General features: G+C 35.8%; 1 protein-coding gene across 1 annotated transcript in view; it reads left to right on the top strand.

The window, feature by feature from the left end:
- DOK6 (docking protein 6) overlaps window positions 1-23,942 on the top strand; it is a 281,105-nt gene that overhangs the window by 89,299 nt on the left and 167,864 nt on the right. Inside the window, exon 2 of the mRNA XM_076330059.1 lies at window positions 18,255-18,362. Coding sequence (XP_076186174.1) covers window positions 18,255-18,362 — 108 coding nt within the window. The remainder of the gene's footprint in view (window positions 1-18,254; window positions 18,363-23,942) is intronic.

A 23,942-nucleotide genomic window follows, 5' to 3' on the forward strand; every position in this document is an offset into this window, starting at 1 on the left:
GTGCCCGTATTCTAGCTGAAGGTATAGAGTTTGGTCTACTTTAAGAGGGTCCTTGAAACTAGAGCTGTGTTTGAATGCTTGACAAACATTCCCTCAGCCTTGCTTTTCTTTCAGCTTTCAGTGACAGTAGAGCCATGATGATGCTTGGGAAATTGGTGTGTTGCTATGGAAATGGCTGTTATGCCACCAGTTCAGCATTTATGCTTCATTGCCAGATCCAATGCAAAGAGATAAATGAAGGAGAAATCTCTAGGCTATGGTGTCTATAGAAGGAAAAAATAAAAATACACTAATCTCGATTTTAATGATGAGTCAATGTTTTTAATACCTCAGAACATTCAGATTTTCTTTTCTATAGCAGATCAGTTAAACACTTATCTGAATTTTGAGAGGTTCAGGTTCTGTGCCTGATTCAAAATGATCCAAGACAAAACTATTTCAACCCAAGAATTAGGGCGCTCAACAGGGATGTCAAATTACAGCAGAGCTTACATAAATAACTTCTTGTCCTACCTTTTCAGTTCCCATGAAACAGGATGATTGTTCTCCAGTAAGCTGTAAGCACAAGTTCTCCTCACTAAATTCAATAAATTAACAAAGTCATGGAAGAAGGAACTACCAGCAATCATGTACTTTGAAGTTTCTGGTTGGGTGTCTGTGTGTGTGCATACAGGGGAAGGGTTCTGTCAGACATTTATTTTGCTTGGTTTGGAAGGATTAACTAAATAAATTGTTGGAGGGAGGGCAATATTGCAAAACAATACAGGAAGGAAGAGAAACGGTGATTTATGAGACTGTTACACTCTGCTTGTTTTGCTGCAATGTAGGAAATATCTGTCCTGTGGGTCTGAACAGAATCATTCATGTATGAGATGAATGATTTTTAGGGGTTGTCCACTATAGCCACAAGAGCTACTTCTTATACAAAATGTGTGTTTGAGTCATAACTCTCCTCTGAGTTTTCCTGAATGATAATGATGATCTATTGGCCATTCCTGGGGTAGCTTGTTTTTTTGCAGACAACCATCCTGGCCTTCAGCCATGAAGCCAGATGTGACTGTCTCCCATTCGAGTGGGTAGCTGATCATCTCACAAGGTCACAAGTGTACTTCCTTGGACCTCTTTCTCTTCCATGTTTTAGTCATTGCTGCTTGAATAGATGCAAAGTTTCAGGTCCAGAGGTGTAATTCTTGCTCATAAACAAGACAACTGAAGTGCCAGCTTTCAAATCACTGAGGTATAAGCTGCCATTTCCACTGGCAAAATTCCCCTGTGCTCAGACTCAGACCATCTGGGAGTCTTCTCTGGAGAGTAAATGTTAATTATTTCATTCTACCTGAAAAATGATTTTTCAGTGAGAAAAGACAAAAAATTAGTGCTCATTTGCTTCTAATTCTCAGAAATCAAATTAGTTTGTCCAGTTTGTATTTAGTTGCTTCCCTGGTGTGTGGGGAATACTTACATGTGAACAAGCAACCAGAAGTAAGGTAACATGAAAAGAAGGATAGCCAATCTCTCTTTATTTATATATTTATCACTGTCATATTTTCTTAAAGGAATCTGCTATCGGGAATTGAAAATGTGAAATGTTTTTTTAAACTTTTTATCACTTCTGGTGCATCTGACAACTTGTCAATAGCTTGAAGCAACTTGCTATGCTTGCCTTTAGCAGTACTTGTAGTTGTTTAGATGAAAAATGAAAGAATCAAAATCTAGTTATTCATCCTGGGTGTCTTCTTCACACAAAAGTTTTTGCCTTATTCATTCAGCTATCATTAATTGCAGGTGACATGCAGAAAATTAGTTTCCTGAAATGCTTAGAAGCAAATTCTTTTCTGTTCAAGCAATAATTTACATCCATGGAGTCACACTAGTCTCAGTGTTGTGACACTTAGGACTCTCGGATTAGTAATGAAAATGTTAGAAATGCAGCGGAGGAATGTTTTAAGATCAATGACATTTCAACTTCTAGTTTGCAAAGTGTTAAGTACCTTTCTGAAATCAATAGAAAGCAGTTGATTTGAGCCTCTGGCCTCTCTAGCCTAGGTTATGGTGTAACCTTCATGATGGATGTTGTCATCAAAACCACTGCTACAATAGTGGCAGGGCTGTAAACACTCTGTGATTTGTTCAGTGCTCCTCTTAAAACATGACATGGAAAAGGGGAGAAAAGTGCCATTGCAGAAGAAAAATCTTAATTTAAAACCCCGTATGTTGGTCATATAACTATTTCTTCTCTAAAATTTAACAAAATGGTCATATTTAATGTGTGCAGGATACAGGTTATCCTAGACTGAAAGTAAAAGATACAAGTTTTGAACTTTCCCAGAGATGTCTTGATACAAGTATCTTGATGATGTGATCAAAACTTCAAAAACTTGTGAACAAAGTGTACATTGTATAGTGGTAAATAAAAGCATACATTTTTGTAATAGCGGATAAAACTGTGATCCCAGATACGGAGTTATTTCTTTCCTTTCATACTTTCAGGAGAATGGAAACTACCATTCCAGTGCTTGAAATCTAATTTCTATTCAGCTTTTGTTCAGAGGCTGACGTCTGCATGCATGTTTTGAACTGTGCTATCTTTAGACTGAAGAGATGAGGTCAGAGAATTATGCGACTCGGAGGCATAAGGTGTGATGGATTAAAAAAAAGGAATTACATATCCTCACTCTAGACAAAGCAACACTAAACTTTTCTTTAAAAATTACTAAACCTTAACCCACAGACATTGTAATCATATTTTACAGCTATGTAGTGGACCACAACCATTGTTAAAAGACCCTTACTTTAGTTCATTGGCTTTTTTTTGTTTTCACTAAAGTTAACAACACCTAAGCTTTTTAGGCATTCCTTTATTTGGAAGGGAGAAAGTTGAGTTTCAGATCTTTTTGCAGTCTTAAAAGGGGAAAGAGCTGCTATCCTAACTTCTCCCAAAAAGTGATGAAAGTTTTGTTGCCAAGAAGAAGTTAGCAATAAAAGAATGGGGGAGGGGGGATGCAAGGAGAAGGTTGGCTTGGGAAAAGAACACTGTATTAATGCTTTCTACAGTTTCAGAAGTAGACCTTGCTGGAAGACTGCTTTGATATCTTTCAACCATTTACCTTTGCTTGAGAGCCCTGCTTCCAGCGTCTACAAGTGGCAAAACCTCTTGTAGGCTCTGTGGACCAATTTTGCTCTGCCTCATTGAAGTCCAATTTTAAAGAGAATAAAGGGCAAAACTGAGAAGAATAAAAAGGCTGTATCTTTAGAGAAAGAGCTCCACAGGTTGTTTTTCCTCAGAAATTCTTTGCAGAGAAAAACATAACTAAACTTGGCTCTAAAAGAAAATGTAAACATTTAAGGTTGCATTTAGTCATTAATTCAGGTATTCATAGGATCATGGAGGTCAGCTAGTCCAACACCCCTGAGTGGGACTGCTGACTATTAGTATGTGACTTTAAAGTAATCTCAGCCATCAGATCAAACTTTTGTTGTTCAGTTTGCAGGAATCCCCTGCAGCAGTAATGAAAGGGATACTAAAATAGGTTTCTTAATGTAAGCACTCTCTTATAAGACAAACACCATCTCTATGACAGTCCTAAGAAATTTTAATCACCAGTGGCAACATCAGAAAGAGTGCTGCCTTAAAAATGAAGAACTTCAGTCAGCAAAGCTTGCAAGTGCTTTTTTTTTTAATAACATATACTTTGTTTAAATCCTCTGTGCTACTGAATTTTCCAATTGGGGTGCCTATAAATTAGTTAAATTTTGATATCTTCTGTGCCTTCATTTTGAGAGTATACATTCCCTCCAATAAAGCTTCTGAGTAAAGGTACACACACACACTCAGACATTTAATTGTTTGTGTATTTTTAGAACAATAACCCACTTACATAGTGATTTGCATCTCTGGAGAAATGGTGCAGTGTCGTTATAAGGAACGGTGACAAGTAGAATGACATAACACACACGACCTTAAAGGAATTAAGTATGTGTTGTATTGTGTTGCTGAATTATCTTATGAGTCACTGAGGGATTTTTTTTTTTTTAATGGTTTGCCTTGCTTTTCCTGAAAAAAATATCAAAGGCTTATTATTTTCTTTAATAAATTAGACTGTTGTTTTCTATTTGTAGATGGGGGGGTGAGAACTTTTAAATTCTCTTTTAAAATAATCCCATTTTAAATAAGCACTAAGACTCTAAGACTAAGCCCAAAACATGGTCTAATCCAAAGTTTGTGATGGACAAAAATAATGATTATCCAAAGGAACTGAAAATATTTCAGTCTTCGGTTAAATAGCTCTTTGGGTGCAAGGGTTTTATATTGCTTCAATTTTAATTGGAGGTTGTTTGAAGACCTCTAGAACTAAAGATTAAGATAAAAAAATTGTGGTCTTCTCACAATTTCTGAATGCTGAAGGGAGTGGAAAGACAAGCTGAATATATGTGGACTACTTTGTGCAAATTCTGCCAGGACAATTTTAACGGTTCTTGCAAGGAAGACATAGGATAAAAAAAGATTAATACTACTGTGCTTCTAGAATGAGTTTGTCCAAAAGATCAGCTCTAATATTGATCTGTATAGGTATATCTTGTAAAAATATTATTTTCCTAATTTTCTACTGTGTTTTGATTGTGAATTTTTGACAGCAATGAGCAAGAAAGAAAATTCTGAAAAGAAAGTGGGAAAATATTCATGTAGACCTGTTCGGAGTAATTTTGACCACCCATCTTAATGACAGTATTTTGAAGCCAAACTTGACTCAGTTTTGTGAAATAGACCATTGCTCTCTTCTCTTCCTGTTTCTGCCTGTGGTTGGTGGGAATATTGCTCTCATTCCTTTTTGAGATGCAAATAACTAAATAGCAAGCCCCTCATCTGCAAAAGATGACTGGAAAAGTTTAATATAAATAAAACATGGAAACCATGTAGTGAACAACTACGCTATTACTTTCTTAAAAGACTAAGTTTAGAAAAAATGAAAACCCCTAAAACCTCCTGTCTTCAATGCCTGTACCATTAAAAACTACTTTTTAATTATGTTTCTGCAGATTTCAGAAACAAGGATAGGAGCATCAAAAAGATCTGCAAAATATTTTAAAAAGTTTTGGTGTAGAATGAAGTCTGCTAATGTTTAAGAATAGGAGACTTCAGCTATGTATGTAGGATGGAAATAAACAGACTCCTCTATGGCATTGCACAGCATATCTCCTGGAACATATCCGGTGAGACAATTACTACTGCTAATAATATTTGTCAACTGCTATGATGCTAATAACAAAAGAATGGAGACTGTTCATAGTAGAAAGGAATTCCTGTCATACGCAACAATAGAAATAGCAGCAATAACGGAGGTAACAGTAGAGAAAAATAGAATTCTGTGAAAGTCAAAACTTTTCCCTGTAAATATGGCTGATATTCCATTATGAGTAGCTCCATTTATGTAATATTTTATTCATTTATAAAGTCTTAGACCTTAAATCCATCATAAAATAAGACTGAACTCATTTAAGGTGATTATTGAAAGGCATTTAAAGTCCAGCAGGGCACACTTAAGAAGACCTGAGGGAAAACAACAGGAAGCAGGGACTTGTTAATTTGAAAGGTAGAGGAGCCGAAGGAGAAATTGCACACCATGTGCTGTCTGAAAAGAATAGAGTGGGATCCTTCTAAAGAGAAACAGAACAAAAGCCTCTGCCATCAAAAGTAAGATGGTACAGCATCCTCAGCTACTGAGTGTCACAGTGGCTGTCTTGCTGTGACCTGATGCTGTGAGTTCACTGTTGAATGATGTATTGAACTACCATGTCTGCGCTTGAACGGATCTTCCTGCTGATAGATTCATTATAATATACGTTAAAAATACAAAAGCCAATAGAAGAATGTACTAAAACAAGTGATTTGGAGTCAAAGGCAAAAATCCGTTCATGCAGATGTTAGCTGCAAGAATTAAATTTTTTGCTGGAACAAGGCTTATAAATTAAATCACGATAAAAGCTAGCTCTCCAAAGCATGATGGTTGTGTATTAGCCACTGAGCACCTATGAAAAAAGAACTATGAATGTGAAATGTCCGGTACTGTTTTTCCCTGCTACTTCTCAGGAAGGAAATTATTTCCATCCTAGTGAGGCAGTACCATGAAGACAACAAGAAAAACTGTCAGACTTCAAATATCTCCTTGGATATAAATAGTGTGACGGGTGCAGAAGGAGATCAAAAAGTAGCAGGCACCTATTGCATGGCTTTCTACAACTGAAGGAGGCAGAGCTCAGTGAGTTGCACATTTCCTTTCATTCATCTGTGTCCAACTCTTACCTAACTCTATTTCAGTTGATATGCAAGCTGGGTCATTTTAGGTGCAGGCTTTAAAACAAAAAGGGACTATATGTAGCAATTGTTGCTCTGCAGTGCTGGACTTAGATGTGTCTGTATACTGGCAAGGTTTTAATGGCTACGTAAAAAGAGTTGCTTGGATTGATTTCTGAGATACTGGAAATGTAACTGTGAATTTAGAGCCCTATTAATGATGGAAATACATCAATATATCTATTGGTGAATGACCAGAAAATATATTGATTAACATGCAGAGACTGAAGTTTACATACTGCTGTCAGTATGTATTGTCTAATGTGTATAGATGATGTAAATATAAACACCTCTCAAACTCTAAATCATTCAGTGAGGATGCCTGGGATTATGAGTGTTCATTTATGTAATTCTACACTGAAAACTTTTTTCCTTCCTGTCTCTCCTCCCCACCCCACCCCCAAATCAGAAACTTTAATTCTAATGTATTGAAAATCATTTGGGAATTTCCCCCATGACTTCATTATAAAACAAATGGGTCAAGAAGACACACTTTCTGTGGACTCTTGATATGTAAGACAGTACCTGTGGTGAGCCAGTCAACTGGCAACATATACATAAACTCTGACCGTGAAGAAGGTAAGAAATGCTCATAATACTTTGCTTATTTCACTGTTCTAATATAAAAAAATGCAATAAAGTTGTTAGTCCATTCTCTGACAGTCTCTGTATTTATCATACAGAATTTGGCAAAATTTTTTTAGTTCACGATTCGTATTATGTTCTTATTCAGAGTAGCTATTAATAAAGATAGAGTAATCATTCTATTAAACCTACTGGGTATTTTCCATAAAATCTGCATATTTTATTTTGTAACTATAGTTTTCTACTGACTTTTTGCATGGAAATATTGCTTAACAAGAAAGCTGACTTGCTGTGGTTTTGTGAGTTTACTCATTGCTATCAGTAGATAATAAAGCTATATCTGTAACAAGTCTCTTACTTGTTAAGTCTTACACTTAAACCCTCATTCAGACTTCACAACTAAAATATGAGGATTGACCAGTTAATACTGCAGAGCCAAATCTTGCCTCTGGTAGAGTTAATGCTAATGAGCACACAACATTTCCCCTCCCCCCGCCCCCTTTCGCTTTTGTGTTAGACTATGTATTACGACCAGATCTTGTAGCTGAGAGCATCTCAGCAGTCACGGGAAGTGAGCGACACAATTTTCTACTGTTGACCTATCTGCACTTTGTGTTAGCTAATATTGAACCAATATGTTGGATGTTTGTACTCTGGATAGGGTATCACAGGTTGTCTGTTTGATTTCACCAGAAATGCTGCTACTTTTTTTTTTTCTCTACTTCTACCCACTCCTGCCCTCAGGTGGTCCCCAGAGCATAGAAAATCAAGATTTTTTTCTGTTTATATGCAGCTGATGAGAATATCAAAATAAATAGCATCAGTTGGGCAGACTAATAATTTTCTTCTCCCCATGGGAAATGGTTGTAAAAGGAGTCTTATCTCCTACAAGCTCTGGAAAGCTGGTGATAACCAGTGGAAGTGAAGGGGAGGAAGGAGTTGGGTTTGTTTTTTTTTTTTCCTCTGAGATAATATTATTAACTTGATGGGATGACCATCTTTCACTTAACAAATAAATTTGTGTTTGACCTCTGACGCCTTGAGTGTTACTGGTTTGGGTCTGAGCCAAAGCATACTAAAGCACTGGCATGGCTTCTGTGGATTTACCTGGATAAACTTTGAGTGAATCTCTGAAACACTTCCAAGGCAGACTTTTTTGAGACCTATCACAGGTACAGAGCAGGGAATTCAGGGTGGTCTTTTGGACTTATGAAGTCTGGGTTTAGAGACCAGCTGTTTTTCCTCTGCATTATTTCCCTGGGGTTGTAACAACATGAGTTCTAATCCCCTGTAGTAGCACATTTCCCCACAGAACATCCTGGCTGGGAATGTAACACACCAGCTGCATTTGAGTTCTTAGGGAAGCTCTTTCATGCTAGTTTTCTTTGAGTAAAAGCTGTCCTATCTGTTAAGAATTTGCTGTGAAAACAAAAGCTGAACAGAACCGGTGTTGGTAGTTACAAGAGCTAAGGGCTATAGCTTTTTCTTCCAAATCCTCTTAGTTGTGTGTAAAAGTGTCTGTTTTCTCATCCTTTTCTTGCTTTGGATGACTTGTTTATTCAGTGTAATATTGATGCATTGTAATAGCAGATTGATAACATCTTTAAGCAGAGATTTTTTCAGGAAATATTGTAAAATAAGTAGCACAAGAGTGACAGAAAGCAATTCACTAATACAAATGAATGAAGTATTTGAAATATGTATCTTTCTGTCTGCATATATCTTCATCTTAAATTCTTAAGACCCTGAGCAAATGATGGTTGGTTTTTTGGGTGTTTGGTTTGATTTTTGTTTTGGTTTTGTTTTTTTTACTTTAAAAATTCCAGGTAGTTTTGTCTATGAGAATTGCAAGAAAATTTCACTGCAGTACTCAATGTTAGTATCCCTTTTATTCCTGCTGCAGAGGATTCTTGCTAACTCTGAGCTTTTAATTATTTCCACTTACCATGAGCTGTTAATTCATCTTCCTCCCCTTCAATTAGGTTAAAAGTAAGATGTAATGAAGGTCTTTAGAGGTACACTAACATCTCTTAAAAGAATGATTCTTTGGCAGGAGGAGATTTAACCTATAGGTTACAGTAATGCAGGTGATCAAATGTCAAAAAAACAGCACTGATATTAGACATCCTCTTGATCATTACTATTTGTAGAGTCCTGCTCTAATCCTACTGCAGGCTACATTTTGTAGAACATCTTCTTTTCTATATAAAATGAATTCCTCCATAAAATCTAGCAGATGTCATAATACTTAAAGGAGAGTCAAAGCAGAATATGTAACTTCATAAAAAAGGATACATTTTATTTGTAGGAAACCAACATGATTGATTCATACAACCTGTTACTTCAGAGGTCTATTGAATGATATGTCATGGATAAATGTAATTTTTAGAATCTGTACTCTGTTCTGTAGCAAAATGTATCAGAGGATGTTTGAAGGGCTTTTATTCTACATTGGCATTTATATATTGTTTAGTCTTACTGTATTTAAACATGTTGCATACACTTAATGCATGCATGCATGCCTGGGACTGTGACAAGGCATTTAATAGTGGCACCTATAGATTATAGTTCGCTATAGATTACAGTTAGCTTTCAGCCATATATATCAGTATGGCTGGATTTGCAAGATTTTCTAGATATATGCTGAAATGACAAAATCTGTCCAAGAATAAAAGACTAACTTTCCTATTCTACTTTGAGGATCAATTGCTGTTAGAAATTATACACCTACATAAATATACAGTGGCACTTATATTCAGCTCACATTATTGCTCTTTGTGGAAAATGCTTTAGACTTAGTGCTGTGCTCAGATATATTAAATCCCATGCAAAGCATACTATTTCCACTTATTTTATCAGTCAAAACAACAGCATCTTGAGGACTGCGATACCTCTGCTAAGACAGGTTTCTGTGTGATAATGTAGAGAAAAGTATGGATAGATGTGGTAAAATACTAGCCGACGTAAACCTACAAAATAATTTTGGATTCTCAAGCTGAATTTGAGCTTGTAATCCTCTAAATTGGAGCTGTAAAAACGATTTGAGTTTTTGTCCCTCAGTAGCATAGAACAGATGTTTACAATTACTGTTCTGTTCAGAAGTTCTGCTTCAGTTTAAGGTATTCTGTTGCATGTTTTTGATGTCATAACACCTATTTTCACAAATCCCTGCCTTCCTAAACATAAAATATTAGGGATTTGAGCAGATAGATACCATCTTTCAATGTAAGTGTGCTATTTCAGATTGTGTGTAAAGGTCTGAATTTTGTTTTATAAAGACGTAAATAAGAAATCTATCTCAATAATTCTAACTTGTCTGTTTCTCAGCATTAAGTTGCCTTGTAGGTATGCTAAACGCCTTTAACTTTTTCAAGAACAAAGTGATGACTTTCTACTAAATACGTGTAAAAGATATTGCATTTCAGCTTAATAAGGTCATCTATGGAAGAAACAAAAATTAAGAAGCTTTACTGCAGCGGTATTTCCATTATTTCAATATATAGCTATATGATTAAAAACTAATGAAAGGACTTATAACTTTTCTTCTGTAAATATTGCTTTCCATTGCAGAATATCAAACCAATATTTGTGGTTTGTCATATTCAAGTGGACTATGTTTATTTGTAACTAATGAAAGTAAAACTTTGTAAAAAGTGGGGAAAAATTGGTATTTCCACCAAAAAACCTTCAGGTGAGTGAAGTAAGCTAGTTACTCCAGTTCAGTTTGAGAAGTTACTCAAATTTAATATTAAAGTGTAATGAAACCATAACTTTTTTTGTTGGTATTTTTTCTGATTACATGTAGAAAAGTACTTATAGGATGAGATACGAACTTGGGTAAAAATTCTGGCTACATAATTGTTCGTAAGTGGCTGCTACACATTCAGCTTAAGCTCAGTGAAATGCTTGAGATTTCTTGGGCATAATAATTTCTTTAAAAATATTGCAAGTCCTGGGATTTTACTGCTGGATGCCTGCTAAAACTGTTGTAACCAAATTTTTGTTGTGGTTTGTTTTGAGGTTTTTTTGTCATCTACTCTGAGGCCAGATATGAAGCAAGCAGTATTAGTTTTCCTCCAAAAGAATCACTTAAGCTAGTCTTGCCAAAACTGAGTCAGAAATGCAGAAAGCCAAAAAATTGCTACTGGAACCGATTTTTTTAAATAACCATAACATCAATTCAGATATAAGTGATAAATTCTGCTGATCTGCAGACTGCTATGAAGACGGAGTGCATTAGTTGTGTAGGCTGTCCTTCTGTCCTTGTTCAAAGCAAAGTAATGGTGGTGAGTTTTTAAGCTGTGGATGCTTAGGGATTGATAAAGTTGCATAACACTTTCCACAGGAATACAACGTGCAAATCTTTCTGGATATGTATCCCCCACTCTTTTTTAAACACAGGAAAAAAAAGACTTCAGATTCCATAGCTAAAGTGTCTATACACACAGTAGTTTAGTTAGCATAGGAATAGTTGGAAAATTACTATGATGTGCTTTGATTTCACAGAACTTGCTAATAATAAAATAAATCTTTTTATGGATTACATGTATAGCCTGTGACTATAACACCATAAATTATCGTATATTATAAACATCTATATGAATCTCTAATGGTATGTTATGGCAGCAGAAAGATGACATATATATACTATAACTGGGTGAATTGTCCCTAATCATCTCTCTCTAACCATCCTAATTCTCACTGACTGCAATCAAGCCCACAAGGATTGATCTAATCTGAGATGAAACAGTTTGTAGCAGATGTTTCTATATTTCTTTTATTCCCAACTTTAAATGCCAGCAGATTTGCAATCTGGAAAATAATAATAATAAAAAAAATGCTATCAGAAATTTTAGGGTTTGAACTATGACACTAAAACTATCTAAGACCTAATTGTCTTCTATAATGTTGCAGAAGGTCATAATACAAGGTTTATAAACTAGAGGTTTAACCTTGCTTCCTAATTAGGATGATAAAATGAAGCTCAAGGGTATGTGCAAGGTTATCATATATGAGGAATGTTTCCCTGTTGGATAGCCTTCATAACACACCTTCAGACAGCATTTTTTATTAAAGGCATTACTAGTGATCTTTTGGGGATGTATTTGTGTTTTTTTTTAATCCTGGCTTTACAGTTGAAACAGCTTTGCTTTTATTGCAATTGCTTTGTGGTAGATGCTTTGGTAACGTTTGAAAAAAATATGTTGAAATGGGCAAGAGCAGGTGGAGAGTTAGAATCAATAAAAAAAGGGAAAACCTTCCAAGACTTTTTGTATCTTGTAGTAAAGTCTTGGCCCCACACCCCAGAGCTGCTGAAAGAAGTAGACTCACGCTTCTGAGCAGGGCTAGGGGTTATTTTTGCCTTTCCTCCTGTTTGGGGGGGAGTGGGTGGTAGATGACTGTGGAAGATCTCTGCTCTGCTGCTGGGAATTATATGAGTTCCCAGTGGTGTGGTAAAGGAGCAGGAGCTGGCCTTGATGCCCTGCTACTCTGCACACTCTGCCCTAATTAGGGAGCTCAGTGCTGTGCAGTAGTGTTCCACCTCTCTTGCTTCTTCATACGGATCCAAATTTGCCACCCAAAATGCACCCACTTAGTGCAGTGGTAACTGTATTTCAAAAAAGCAGACAGTTAAATCAGTGCTGTTCAAGACAGGAAAAAGCACTGGTTTAGGGCATCTTAATTTCAAAGATGCCCAAAAACCTAAGTACGGGAGGGATGGCATGCCTTGTTACAACAGTACTTGCTTTTGTCTTTTTAATGCAAGGTGTTGGTAACTCACGTAGGTGGATTGCAAAGATGAGGTGTTTTGGTTTGTGTTTTTTTTTTTTCTTTCTATTGACTTTACTCAGCAATAGCTTATATCCTGTAACTTGCTCTTTAGCTGAGGCATGAATGGTTTTGTCTTTCCATTTTCCTCTTGGGCTTTTTTACAGGTAATAACTGCTTTTCAATTTATCTTAAATTTTACTTGAATGCATGACAAGTGTAGTTCCACTGAAGTGCTAAGGTGTCACCCCTCATCTCTTCTCCCTTTGCTAAAATATGCACAGAAAAATCAAAAAGTAGTGGGTGTCAACACAATGGTTAAATATTAATTTACTGTGACAAATATTTTTATTTTTCTTACTATGAATGTTACATTTTTTAATTTGTGAGTCAAGATATTTTAGCTCACAACATACTGCATTTCTCTCACATACTCCATAAAAACCAATATCTATTTTTAATGGAGATAACTAGTGAAGTAAATTTGAACATTTTCATCTTTTAGTGGTTTTAATGCATACACTGCAGATGTTGTCTTGTCTAACAGGAGAGCACTGCACATGGAAAGTCAGGGAGGAGAAATCAACTAGCCTTTCCTGCAGATAATGAGATGTAAATGCAGGACTGAATATTATTCTGTAGATGTCTTCCTGGAAGAACCTTTTCATAGGTTATGCTGGCAAAAAGCCCCATGAGCGATGCTTCAGTGCCCGTCCTGGTCAGTGATGGTTTCTGTTAGTAACTAGGAGCTGACTCACTGCTGCTTCTCTCAAGAGACAAATGTTTCTACATCTAGTGGCAGAAAATTAGATGGTTTTCCTATATACCCAAGAAAGTGATTGCCATTTGTACTGTCTTTTGGATAGGGGCAGGGAGATTTCAGAGCATCTTAAGTGGTTCAAAAAAAAAGTTTATAGTGTTGTAACTTTCTTTTTTGGCATTATTAAAAAAAGGAAAAGATGGATGATTTTTTGTTTCTGTTTTCTTTGAGTGTGAGGTGGAATTTCTGGAATAATGTGTAGAGACTTGTCAATAAAAATCCCTTCTCTAAATATTAGTGATGACTGGCAAAGCTTTATTAACTACAGCTGTGGATAAAAAGAAATGTTGATCTCAAAAGCAACTCTTGTAAATGACTAAGAAAAGGCTTTAGAAATCTCTGGAAAATGGAAAATCATATGTAAGATTCCCACTGTAAACCAATTATTTTAAATTATTTTAGGAAAAAGAAAAATTTTTCTTCTTTCTAAAAAACTAATTTAACCAATGGGTTTCCTGTAATATGTCTTTTAATGGATTTATTATGAACAACCATGGCAACAATAAAACAGAACTGTATGATATGAGCATGAAGAATAATGATCCGTTCAGAGGCCAAACTTTTGCATATATTAGTCAAGATTATTAGAACATATGAACATGCTGGAAAGGTGAGCTGAGAGGTGAATTAAACAGAAGAAAAAGTAAGAAAATAAGATTATGCAGAGATTTTCATCATGAATTGATCTATTGCAGTGTTTCAAGTAAAATATAAAAAAGGGATCTCTAAAGATTAATAGAAATGGAGCAGAACTGGAAGTCAGATTTCTGACTGGAAAGATTTCAGAAATAATTTGGGGATGATAAGTTTATATTGTTCCATGTCTGGAATCCTTTTCTCTCACTAATGAGATGAGGCTCCACAAGGTCCATCCCTAGGAACAGAGACTACTCTCCCCTGCAAGCTTGTACATTGTAATGAAAGTCATTCCCGTATGATATTGCAAGAGGCAGCTGAATCAGTTCTCACCAGACCACAAGTGTGCTGAGTTACTGCCATCGCTTACTGATATATAGTTGCACAGGTAGTGGGATCTAGAGGAATATTTTTTTCTGCTTTGCCCATCTTGTAAAACTGAGAGAGGAAGGGTGTTGTTTAAAGAGGTTCTGCTGTGCCATGGACTCAGGTAATTTCAATAGAAACCTTCTCAGGTTCGTACTGGACAAGTTTTGGTCCTTCTAATTCATACTTTAATAAAAGGAAACCTACACATAGCATGTATTTAATGCTATCTTTCTGAATTTCTCCAGAAAAAAGCAATAGCATAGGGTTAAACTTTGTGTTGTTTGCCCTCGTTACAAAATTTTTAAAGCATATTCGTTGAGCAGTGAGTGCTCATCCAAAAAATGTTGCAAAACTGATTAAACAATCAAATATTTGGCATTTCTTCAACTATGCATGTGTGAGAAACAGACGCTTAAATCTCACAGGAAATGCTAAATATTGTGGAGACAACACTGCAAGTGGTTCTCTTTCTCTCTGTTGTTAAAGGGCTGATGCTGATTTCTTTCACAGTGGCTACCCCAATTATCTGAGGACTTTAGAAGTCCTTCAGAAGTTTTGATTACAGCCAATGGCATCCTAAACTAGGCCAGGGATAAAAGCGTATCTCACAGTTCGTGAATAATTGAGTAGGCTTTTGTACAACAATGAGGTGCCTTATGAAAGGCAAATGTTTGTTTGCTGTGTGCTCACATCTGCACCTATTTATTCATATTTATAGGTAAATTTATATGCTAATGCTTTTTCAAACACTGAGATACAAACTGTCTGTTGGTGTAATCAGATAAAATGCTGCTGAAATGCAGTGGAATTGTATATGTTTATACCAGCTTTAAAAGTGATTATAGGTTAAAAAAATAAAATCCAAATGCAAGGATGTACCTTGGTGTATGTATGGACCAAATCAGGAGTCCTCATTGAGCCATTGCATTCTTCAGATCTCTCCTCTCCTAAAGGTCTGGAAAAACAGATGTGAATAAATTGAAGCAGTAACAGTCTAAAGGTAAAACTTATGGTTTCCTCCTCTTACTATTCAGTGTTCTCCTTTAAAAGCAATGGCTGTTCTTTCCTGCAGTCTAGCTGCTGAAGCCTTTGAATTCACCCCAATGCAGATCTTCGGGAAAAGGCCTAAAGAGGAGCATCTTTAAAAATAACTAGAATCTAGCCCTCTTCAATGGATACTGAGGCCCCAACTAATAAGTGGGTCAAAGCCTTCCTCTTGAATTTTGTCGCAAACCCTCAAACCTGTTTCCACACTGTTCCAGATTGATACCCAGTGAAAAAAAGACTGACATTGTCATTCAGAAGACCCTGCTCATTTGTCACTGAAGGAATTGCTTTGGAGTATGCATTAGATGACCTTTTATCTGGAAAATGTTTTCATCCTCACAGAGAGAAATCTGGCTCCTTGACTTCACATGTCTAGTTTTCCATTTATTAGAGATACTTCTGATGTACTGGATCTGATACTTTGCGTTATAACAAAAAATGGCTGTGCTGTATTAAAAAACAAACAAAAAAGAAAAACTAAAAAAACTTACTCTGTCAATTGACACAAAACTTCTCTTACCTTGTCACCAGCTGTCCAAAATTCAGGTCATCAGTAAAATGTAGATTCTGTGGCTGTGCTAAAACCCACCACCACTGATGATGGGGACTGTAGGTTGATCTTTTTTTCTGAAGAGAAGACTGTGAGGACTGTAAACCATTAAGGGCAGATAACAGAAATAAGGAAATCAATAAAAGATCCGAAATGAAGGCAATGATTTTACCTTGATAAAGAAGTTCTTAGGAAAAGACTTTCCTCAGAGGGAGAAAGATGAACTGAAAATACACAGACTAAAAAAAAAAAACAACCCAGATCCCAGAATAACCAGGAGTATTATTAAAAGTGACACTTTTATTAAATGAATAAATATGCCCCCCAGTTGAAGCTATTGCTTTTAATAAGGTCAAAATAGCATGAATATCCTCTACCTATGTGTTACCTGCAAAAATGGAGCTTTTCACACCATAACGTTGTGAAGAGTTAATATGGGTTAATCAAGAGAGAACTGTGGGAGCAGTGCTACAGCTTTGGTGAAATAAGTTGCCACACTGCCGAGATGTTATTTGAAGAAAGTACTATCTAATAAAGACGGTTTATGATGTCCCACAGTGTAATGCCATTTTTTTCAGGAAATATGATATTGTCTTTGCTTTCCCCCAGGTTAGGTGAAGTAATTTCTGAGATAGGAAGTACAGTTGTACAGTTGCCACTTTACAACCTTAGTAGAAAAAAACCCTAAAACTTGTATGCTTTGTAAGAAGTATAGTTGCAGAGGATTTCATTAAATGCTGTTTTCTTCCAAAAGTCTTCATAATTAAACATATTGATACTGTAATCCAATGGTAGGTTTTTAAAAGAAAACATTTATTTTGACTGATAACATTCATCTGAGATAATGACAACAGGATAGTGTCAGTATTATTATATCAGAATGTGGCTAATTAAGCTTAATTATTTTAATGACATTATATTGACTGCTTATAATCAGTTTAGACAGCATCACACTGAGGGGAAAACTCCTCATTTTAGCTCTCCCTGTTCATATTTCCTTTTTATTTTTTTTTAATGGGAGATATGTTTGAGCTGATCCAAATTAAATACTGGTGTACTTCTTGTGTCATTAAATTTTGTAGAGTTTCTGAAGAAATAAGGCTCTTCTCCACATGTGGCCAGTGGAACCATTAACTAGTATTGGGGTTTTTTTTTGTTTTTCAATGTAGCCTTGAAATAATAACATAAAATTCCGTATGGTATTGTTTATAGAGCTGTGCAAGTACTGAAGAGGAGAATGAAGTAAAATATTTCATAGATTATAAAACTATATTAATATCTAATTCCTTACTTGCATAATATAGTCTAAAGCATTATCCTTAATCAACTTTTTTTTGAACTGCAAGTGTATTCTTTCTTATTTGATAATTCAATCCTGATTTTAAACTTCTGGTTATGGTAATACCACCAGAACACTTGGTAAATAGTCTAATAACGTACCCTCGTTGCTTAAAAATGAATTTTAAGGAAAATCTAGTGTGGTTCTCATTAAAATGAAAGGACAATATTGGGTTTTTTTGTGTTTTCTGAAGGATTTTATTTTTCACTACATGTTCCCAAACTTTAATAATCTGCATAGTTTTTCCTAAGAAAGTTTGTTATTGAACTAAGTGAGAGAACTAGATGATGTTGTCCAGCAATAATCACATTGGTGCTTATTTCAACTTTCTTTTCTGTGCATACAAGCTCTGCTGATTACTGTATTGTGTTAAAAGCTGCAATAGTTTCTCAATGGTATCGATACTCTCATAGAAATAGAGTATAAATGTGAAAGCTAGAAATGCATGGAGTGATTTCTGAAAGTACTTTCTCTGATGACAGCCTTATAATTCTTTTCATATTCAAAGTTCATGGATTTACTTGCATCTCAGGAATTGTCAAATTTGGCATGCGTGAAAGAAATGGAAGCAAAAAAGTCTACGAAGTACTGGCAATCAATATGTATAAATTGAGGAACTGGGATTACTTGTGTAGAAATAATTGATGTTCTCAGAATTTTCCAGACTTTTAAAATAAAATATTTTCATTTTAAAATTTCTTCCTACATCAATTATGTAGCTGAACGCATTTGTGATACTGTCCACCTTTAAAGAAAAGCTGATATAATCCATTGATTTTGTTTGCAGATTTTCAGGCGTTGTTGGTTGGTTTTCAAGAAGGCTTCCAGTAAAGGACCCAGGAGGCTAGAAAAATTTCCAGATGAGAAGGCAGCATATTTCAGGAACTTTCACAAGGTAAGTCATGCCTTTCTTGTGAACTGAAGCGTTGCCTGTTTACCACTCTTCCTTGGGAAGAGTGTGTTCTTGATATGTCTAGTTTGCAAACAATACAGTGAGAATCGAGTTGAAAACCTAATCCTGACACTAAAAGCACAGTAAAACATCTGTAAATCTCAGTGATGCAGGTGAGATATCACACTGTTTTTTCCAGATGAGCACAAAAACCCCAATATATGTAGTGAAAGATGGATGGATTTTTTCTTTAAACATTAGTATTTCGGAAATGTGTAAAATTGGCTGCTTAATCAAATTTTTAACCTTAGTTATCAACTAAGTATTGAACAAATTCTGAAAATGCTAAATGCCTCGGTTGTAATGGTGACACTGGTTGAATATGTAATGTTTTTCCCAGAACTCTTCAAGAGTCAACAGCAAGGATTTTTAAAGGTGAAAATTCAGCATTCACTGAATGAGATTCTCCCTTTCTCTGTCACTATCACTTCTGTGATAGAAAACAAGATATTTGAGCACGGGTTTTTCTTTCTGTCTTGTAAGTTACTGTTATCAGCTCCCCACGACATGCAGTAGATTTTAAGTTAGGTCATCCTAAAATAAGGCAGGGCTCTGTGCTTGTACTATTGTCTTCTATCCAGTCACCTTTAGCTTCATGTCATATGAACGTTAGATATTATCTTAAAACTGACAAGTTGAAACACAAAGATGACTTAGCCAAGGTCACATGGCAAGCAGTGAAAGAATGTGGATGTAAGTCTAGATCTCTTGAAGGCAGGTCTAATGCTTTTTATCATAAAACTACAAATTAGCCTTTAAGTTCCAGTAACCTCTTGGTCTCTTTAAATTAAAAATGTATATATAATAAATAGCATGCAATTATCCTGTGAATATTTTCTAAGAAAAAGAGCCCCAGTAATTTCATATTGACAAAAATCCAACTTCTGATCTTATATTGGTATCCAGGTTTAGGACTGACGTGTACTAGACTATTGGCACTTTCACTGATGTACCAGAATGACAATGTTTGCTCCCACGCATAGGAGGTCCACATGGAGCAAAAGTGATTCTTCTCTTCAACATAAATTTCAAAAAATGTTTACTTTCAAGATGCAACTTAATGATGGGTCTTTAAAATGATTAATTGGATGGTTTGGGCGGATAGCTGTAGTGATGGCTGAAATCCCACAGAGATCCCTTATCTATGAAGTTTATATTGATTAGCAACAGGGCAGAAGGATGAAATTGTGGGGTTTTGGGGGGAGCTTTTTTTGGGGGGGTTGTTAAATTGTTGTTTGAGCATGTTGTTGCCTATAGCACACTTTGTGTGTAAAAGGATTCAGAAAGACTTTATGTGTTTCTTGTCAACTGTCATCTTTGTAGAAAAATCATGTGAAATGTAAGAATCATTTGAGAAGCTAAAAAAGTAACATAGATAATTTGCAACTGCACGTTGTAGTATTGATGGAAGAGTGGCCCTTTGCATGTAAGCAAATTGAAAGGGTGTTATAGTTCTTTTTCATCTCTTTTTTCCCCTCTTATTCCACTCCTTGGGGGCAGGGAGGGGAAAGAGAAAGAAATTAATTCTCTTTCCTATTTAAAAGGTTACTGGGTTTCTGGCTGTAGAGAAAAAAAGAATTGTATCCATTCACTTGGATGATAACCATTTTTGAAATAAAGTCCTGAAATAATTTCTAAAGTTATATTATCAGAAAATAGAAACCCTGAACCTTATTCTCAGGTTTGATTTTTTTTTTTAAAGGCTATTTTATTATTTCATAATGATTATTCTCCTCAATTGCCTCCATTCTGATAAATGAAATAGTGGTGAAGTAGAAGTGCATGAGTTGTGAATAGTCATCGAGAGTGACTATTGAGGGAACAGTGAAGGTTGTTATGCGAGCAGATATAGTTATTTGATTGCTGATATGGGATCAAAATATCCTCATTCTCTTTCTTTCTTTTCTAGAGCTGCTTATTGCTTTGTTATATTTTGAAGTAGTTCAAAATGCATGTTTATTGCTATCCAGTACAAACTCTTAGCCCTGTTTTGACATTCTGTTTCCTTATTCACTCACAAAATATAAGGAGGGCATCTGGTGTGCAAAGTTGAAGGGTAACTCTGAATTCTAAGAATCAATGAAAAAAATGATTAAATATTGAAGAAATGAGAGACCGGGTGTTTTTTAAGGAAGACTAAAATATATGTTGCAAGCCTGACTCTTTATGAAAGGCCAACATACTTAAATGGGTGAAAGGCTCCGATCACACGCTAATATTCATATAAGAATGTATATGTCAACCCTGACATCCTTATTCCTGTACAATCTCTTTATAACTAGTAGAAGAAAAGGGGTGGTGGAGAGGGGGACTCAGAACATACTGGGATTCTCTAGGAACTCATGTCCTTCAGACCTTCAGATCAGCCTAGGTTACCCTGGGAGAAGGTCTAGGAGTAGCACATAGTCTTACTACATTGTACTGTGCAGGTTTTCTAGCTTTCTCATGAAGAGTTACAGGAGAAAATTTTACCTCTCAACTGGAAACATAACAAAAAATAATATCTTTGATTTATCTGCAATCAAATCAGTATCCAGGATCACAAACAGTACCCCAAAATAAGTAACTCATCAAGATTTTAAGCATCTCTATTTTTCCATGGATGTTTGAGCTTGAAATGTAGCTTAAATCAAATTCCTGTTTAAAGCACTTTACCTAGATGGCCATATATCTCCTATATTTATGTGATAAACCTGTGTATTGGTCAATATGAATTATAGAAGGAGCACTGGGCTAAAAAAAAAGAAAAAAACAGGACTGGTAGTGCAAAGCTAAGAGAATTAAAAATGGAGATTTTCTGGTTTACATATCCTAAATAAATTTTTATTAATGTGCAAATAAGCTGGCCTCTTTAGAAAATGGACTCCTCCTCCTCCCCATTATCCAGACAATATGTGGGTTTATTTGTTATTCTGTAAATTCTCTAATGTTGTTGTGCATTGCTTTGGAGTTTTTTCCTAGTGATTTTCTTATTATAGACCACAGTAATGGCATTAGTCCTTATAGACAAGTGCCTCCTGACAGTAACAGTGAATATTACACCCATTAGTTGAAACATGACCTCATCTGTTCATTCCAGTTTCTGGTATCAAATTAAAACTTCTCATTACTGTAAATTTAGATCATTACACTCTTGCTCAGGTAAGTTATAGCTTAGCTGTACTGTTTTCCCTTGAACATTCATTGTGGAGGTTGTGCGGAACAGCTGTGTTTACTCCCATTACTCCAAAGAGGGCATAAAGTGGCAATAGCTCTGCACCGATCCCAGGGTTGGGTATGTTCCTGGGAGCTCTTCCTACACTATCAGAAAAGGCCAAAAACAGACACCACAGCTTTACCAACTTAAAAGAGGGAATAAATAACAAGCTTTCTCATTTTTGTAAAAGAAGATAAGAGGTATGTAAAAGGCGAAATTCTTTCAGACTTTGGAGGCATAGTGATCAGACAGTACCAGAGCCTGTTACCCATTAGGAGGGGCTTGCAGGAGCATTACAGGAAGTCAACATGGCTAAGTAGCAACACGAACGTTACTAGAAATGAGAGATCAAACTTCAAAACCTGAAGTGTATCCGAATAAACTAGAAAGCATTACACAACTGGCCAATTAATTGTTAAAGCAGAATTAGAAAGAGCAAAGTAGAGCTTGAAGAGCAACTAACCTGCTTAGTTAAAACTGGTTATAAATACAGATTCTGACCCATCAGGAACAAAAGGCTTGCCAAAGACCCTGTGCATCCAAATGACAATCAGAGTATAACGGAAATGTGCAAGAAAGAGAGTATAAATGAGCACATTTCCATTGGGGTTTACTGTAGAGGAAACTGGCATGCTCTGGTGTGGGTATGCAAGGGAAGATTCTGCAGAGGTGTCTCTGTATCATAAACTTGATCGTAGATACTTCAACCCCAGCTACACAGAATGTTCACTAGCAAAGTATGGAGAACATATTCACTCAAGAGTCCAAAGGGAGCTTAAGGATGACATAGCTGAATTACTAATGGTAGCCCATGAAGTCCACAATGGGAACCAACAGATGTGGATTCTTCCATTCCTTGTAAAATCTCCAGTTCCATTAATGTATGTTTCTCTTTCACTAATAAGGTAAATAACCTTCACATGAAGTGAAGGTGGTGTGAGTTGGGTCTGTCCCTGACAAGATATATCAGTCTTGGAGGAAGAGAAGCTTGAATCTGTCAATGCTGGCATGCTTACCCTTCAAATGAGTAAATAGGTGATGTCTGGCATAGAGTTCAAGACTTACTGATGTAATTCCTCCAATATGAGAGATTGTTCTGTTAAGATTGTGTCAACAACAACTATCTCTAGGGTTTTGAGGTTTAAGTTAGCAAGATTAAAGTAGGATAAGATTTTTAGATTTTTTTTTAGATTATTTGTTTTTTTCTGTTATCATGTTTGATTATGATGTGCTTTATATAAATCTGCAAAGGCAAAATAAAATGAATTGCACAATGTTTTAGCAATGACTTCTGATAGTCAAAAATATATATGGAACAGATGGTCTTAAGCACATGTTATATAATATGTGTCCACAAAAATAAATAATAATCAAGAAAAAGAATAGCAGTAGCCTTCTAACTGTAATCTACTAAATTAAATTTGTGGCCAGGGCCACACAAGGGGAGCTACAGTACGGTTTTTCTTTCACTGCTTGATTATCCTGAAGAAACTTGTGGAATGCTAAATACTAGTTTCAGGAAATGGTGATTTATTTAATGCAAACCCAGTGATTTATAGCAGGTTCTTATACAAGCTGCAGCAGTTTCTTGGACAGTTCTTGGCAATAAGATCTCCTGTGCACATGTGTGCACAAGCACACACCTAGAGTTTCTGTGGTGTGTTCATAGCCCTGTTTTGTAAGAGGAAGGAGGGAACAGGTTCTTTTTCTGTTTAAAAACACAGTATGCAGGAACAATAAGATACCTATTCTTCCACAGCAAAGTTGCTAGTCTCTAATTGAGATGGCCTTAAACCATGAGGTGGTTATTCACTTCAAAATATTTCAGGATAAGTGAATTCCTGATAACTTTGAAAAACACTAAATTTTGCCACAGTCATCTATGTGCTAGTCCATACTATTCTCAAATTTAATTACAACTCTAAAATGAAAAATAAAAATATTTACATATGGTAGCATTATCATAAGATAATAGTTCCTCATAAGAACTTCTCTTTGATTGTTTCCACTTACTCAGTTACCTTTGGGTTAGCTTTTTTCCCCTCCATGTTCTCTGGCTACTGCCAGGTTGCCTAAATGAAGATTCTTATCGCTAAAGAAATGTGAACTAGCCTACTGTTCATTCTAGTTTAGTCCAAGAGTCCTGCTTTATTGTGGAGTATTTCAGCCTCTTGTGTTGCTCATGTTCACTACAAATCGAAAGTTATGCAAGTCTCCTTATGGACCTCTATAATCTGGGTTGCTACTATCATTACTCAAGATACTGCATTGCTTCTCAGATGCAAAGGCATTCTCAAAAGGAAGTTGGATAAACATCTATCAAAATG

This window comes from Aptenodytes patagonicus, chromosome 2 (genome assembly GCF_965638725.1).
Source record: "Aptenodytes patagonicus chromosome 2, bAptPat1.pri.cur, whole genome shotgun sequence".
NCBI lineage: Eukaryota > Metazoa > Chordata > Aves > Sphenisciformes > Spheniscidae > Aptenodytes > Aptenodytes patagonicus.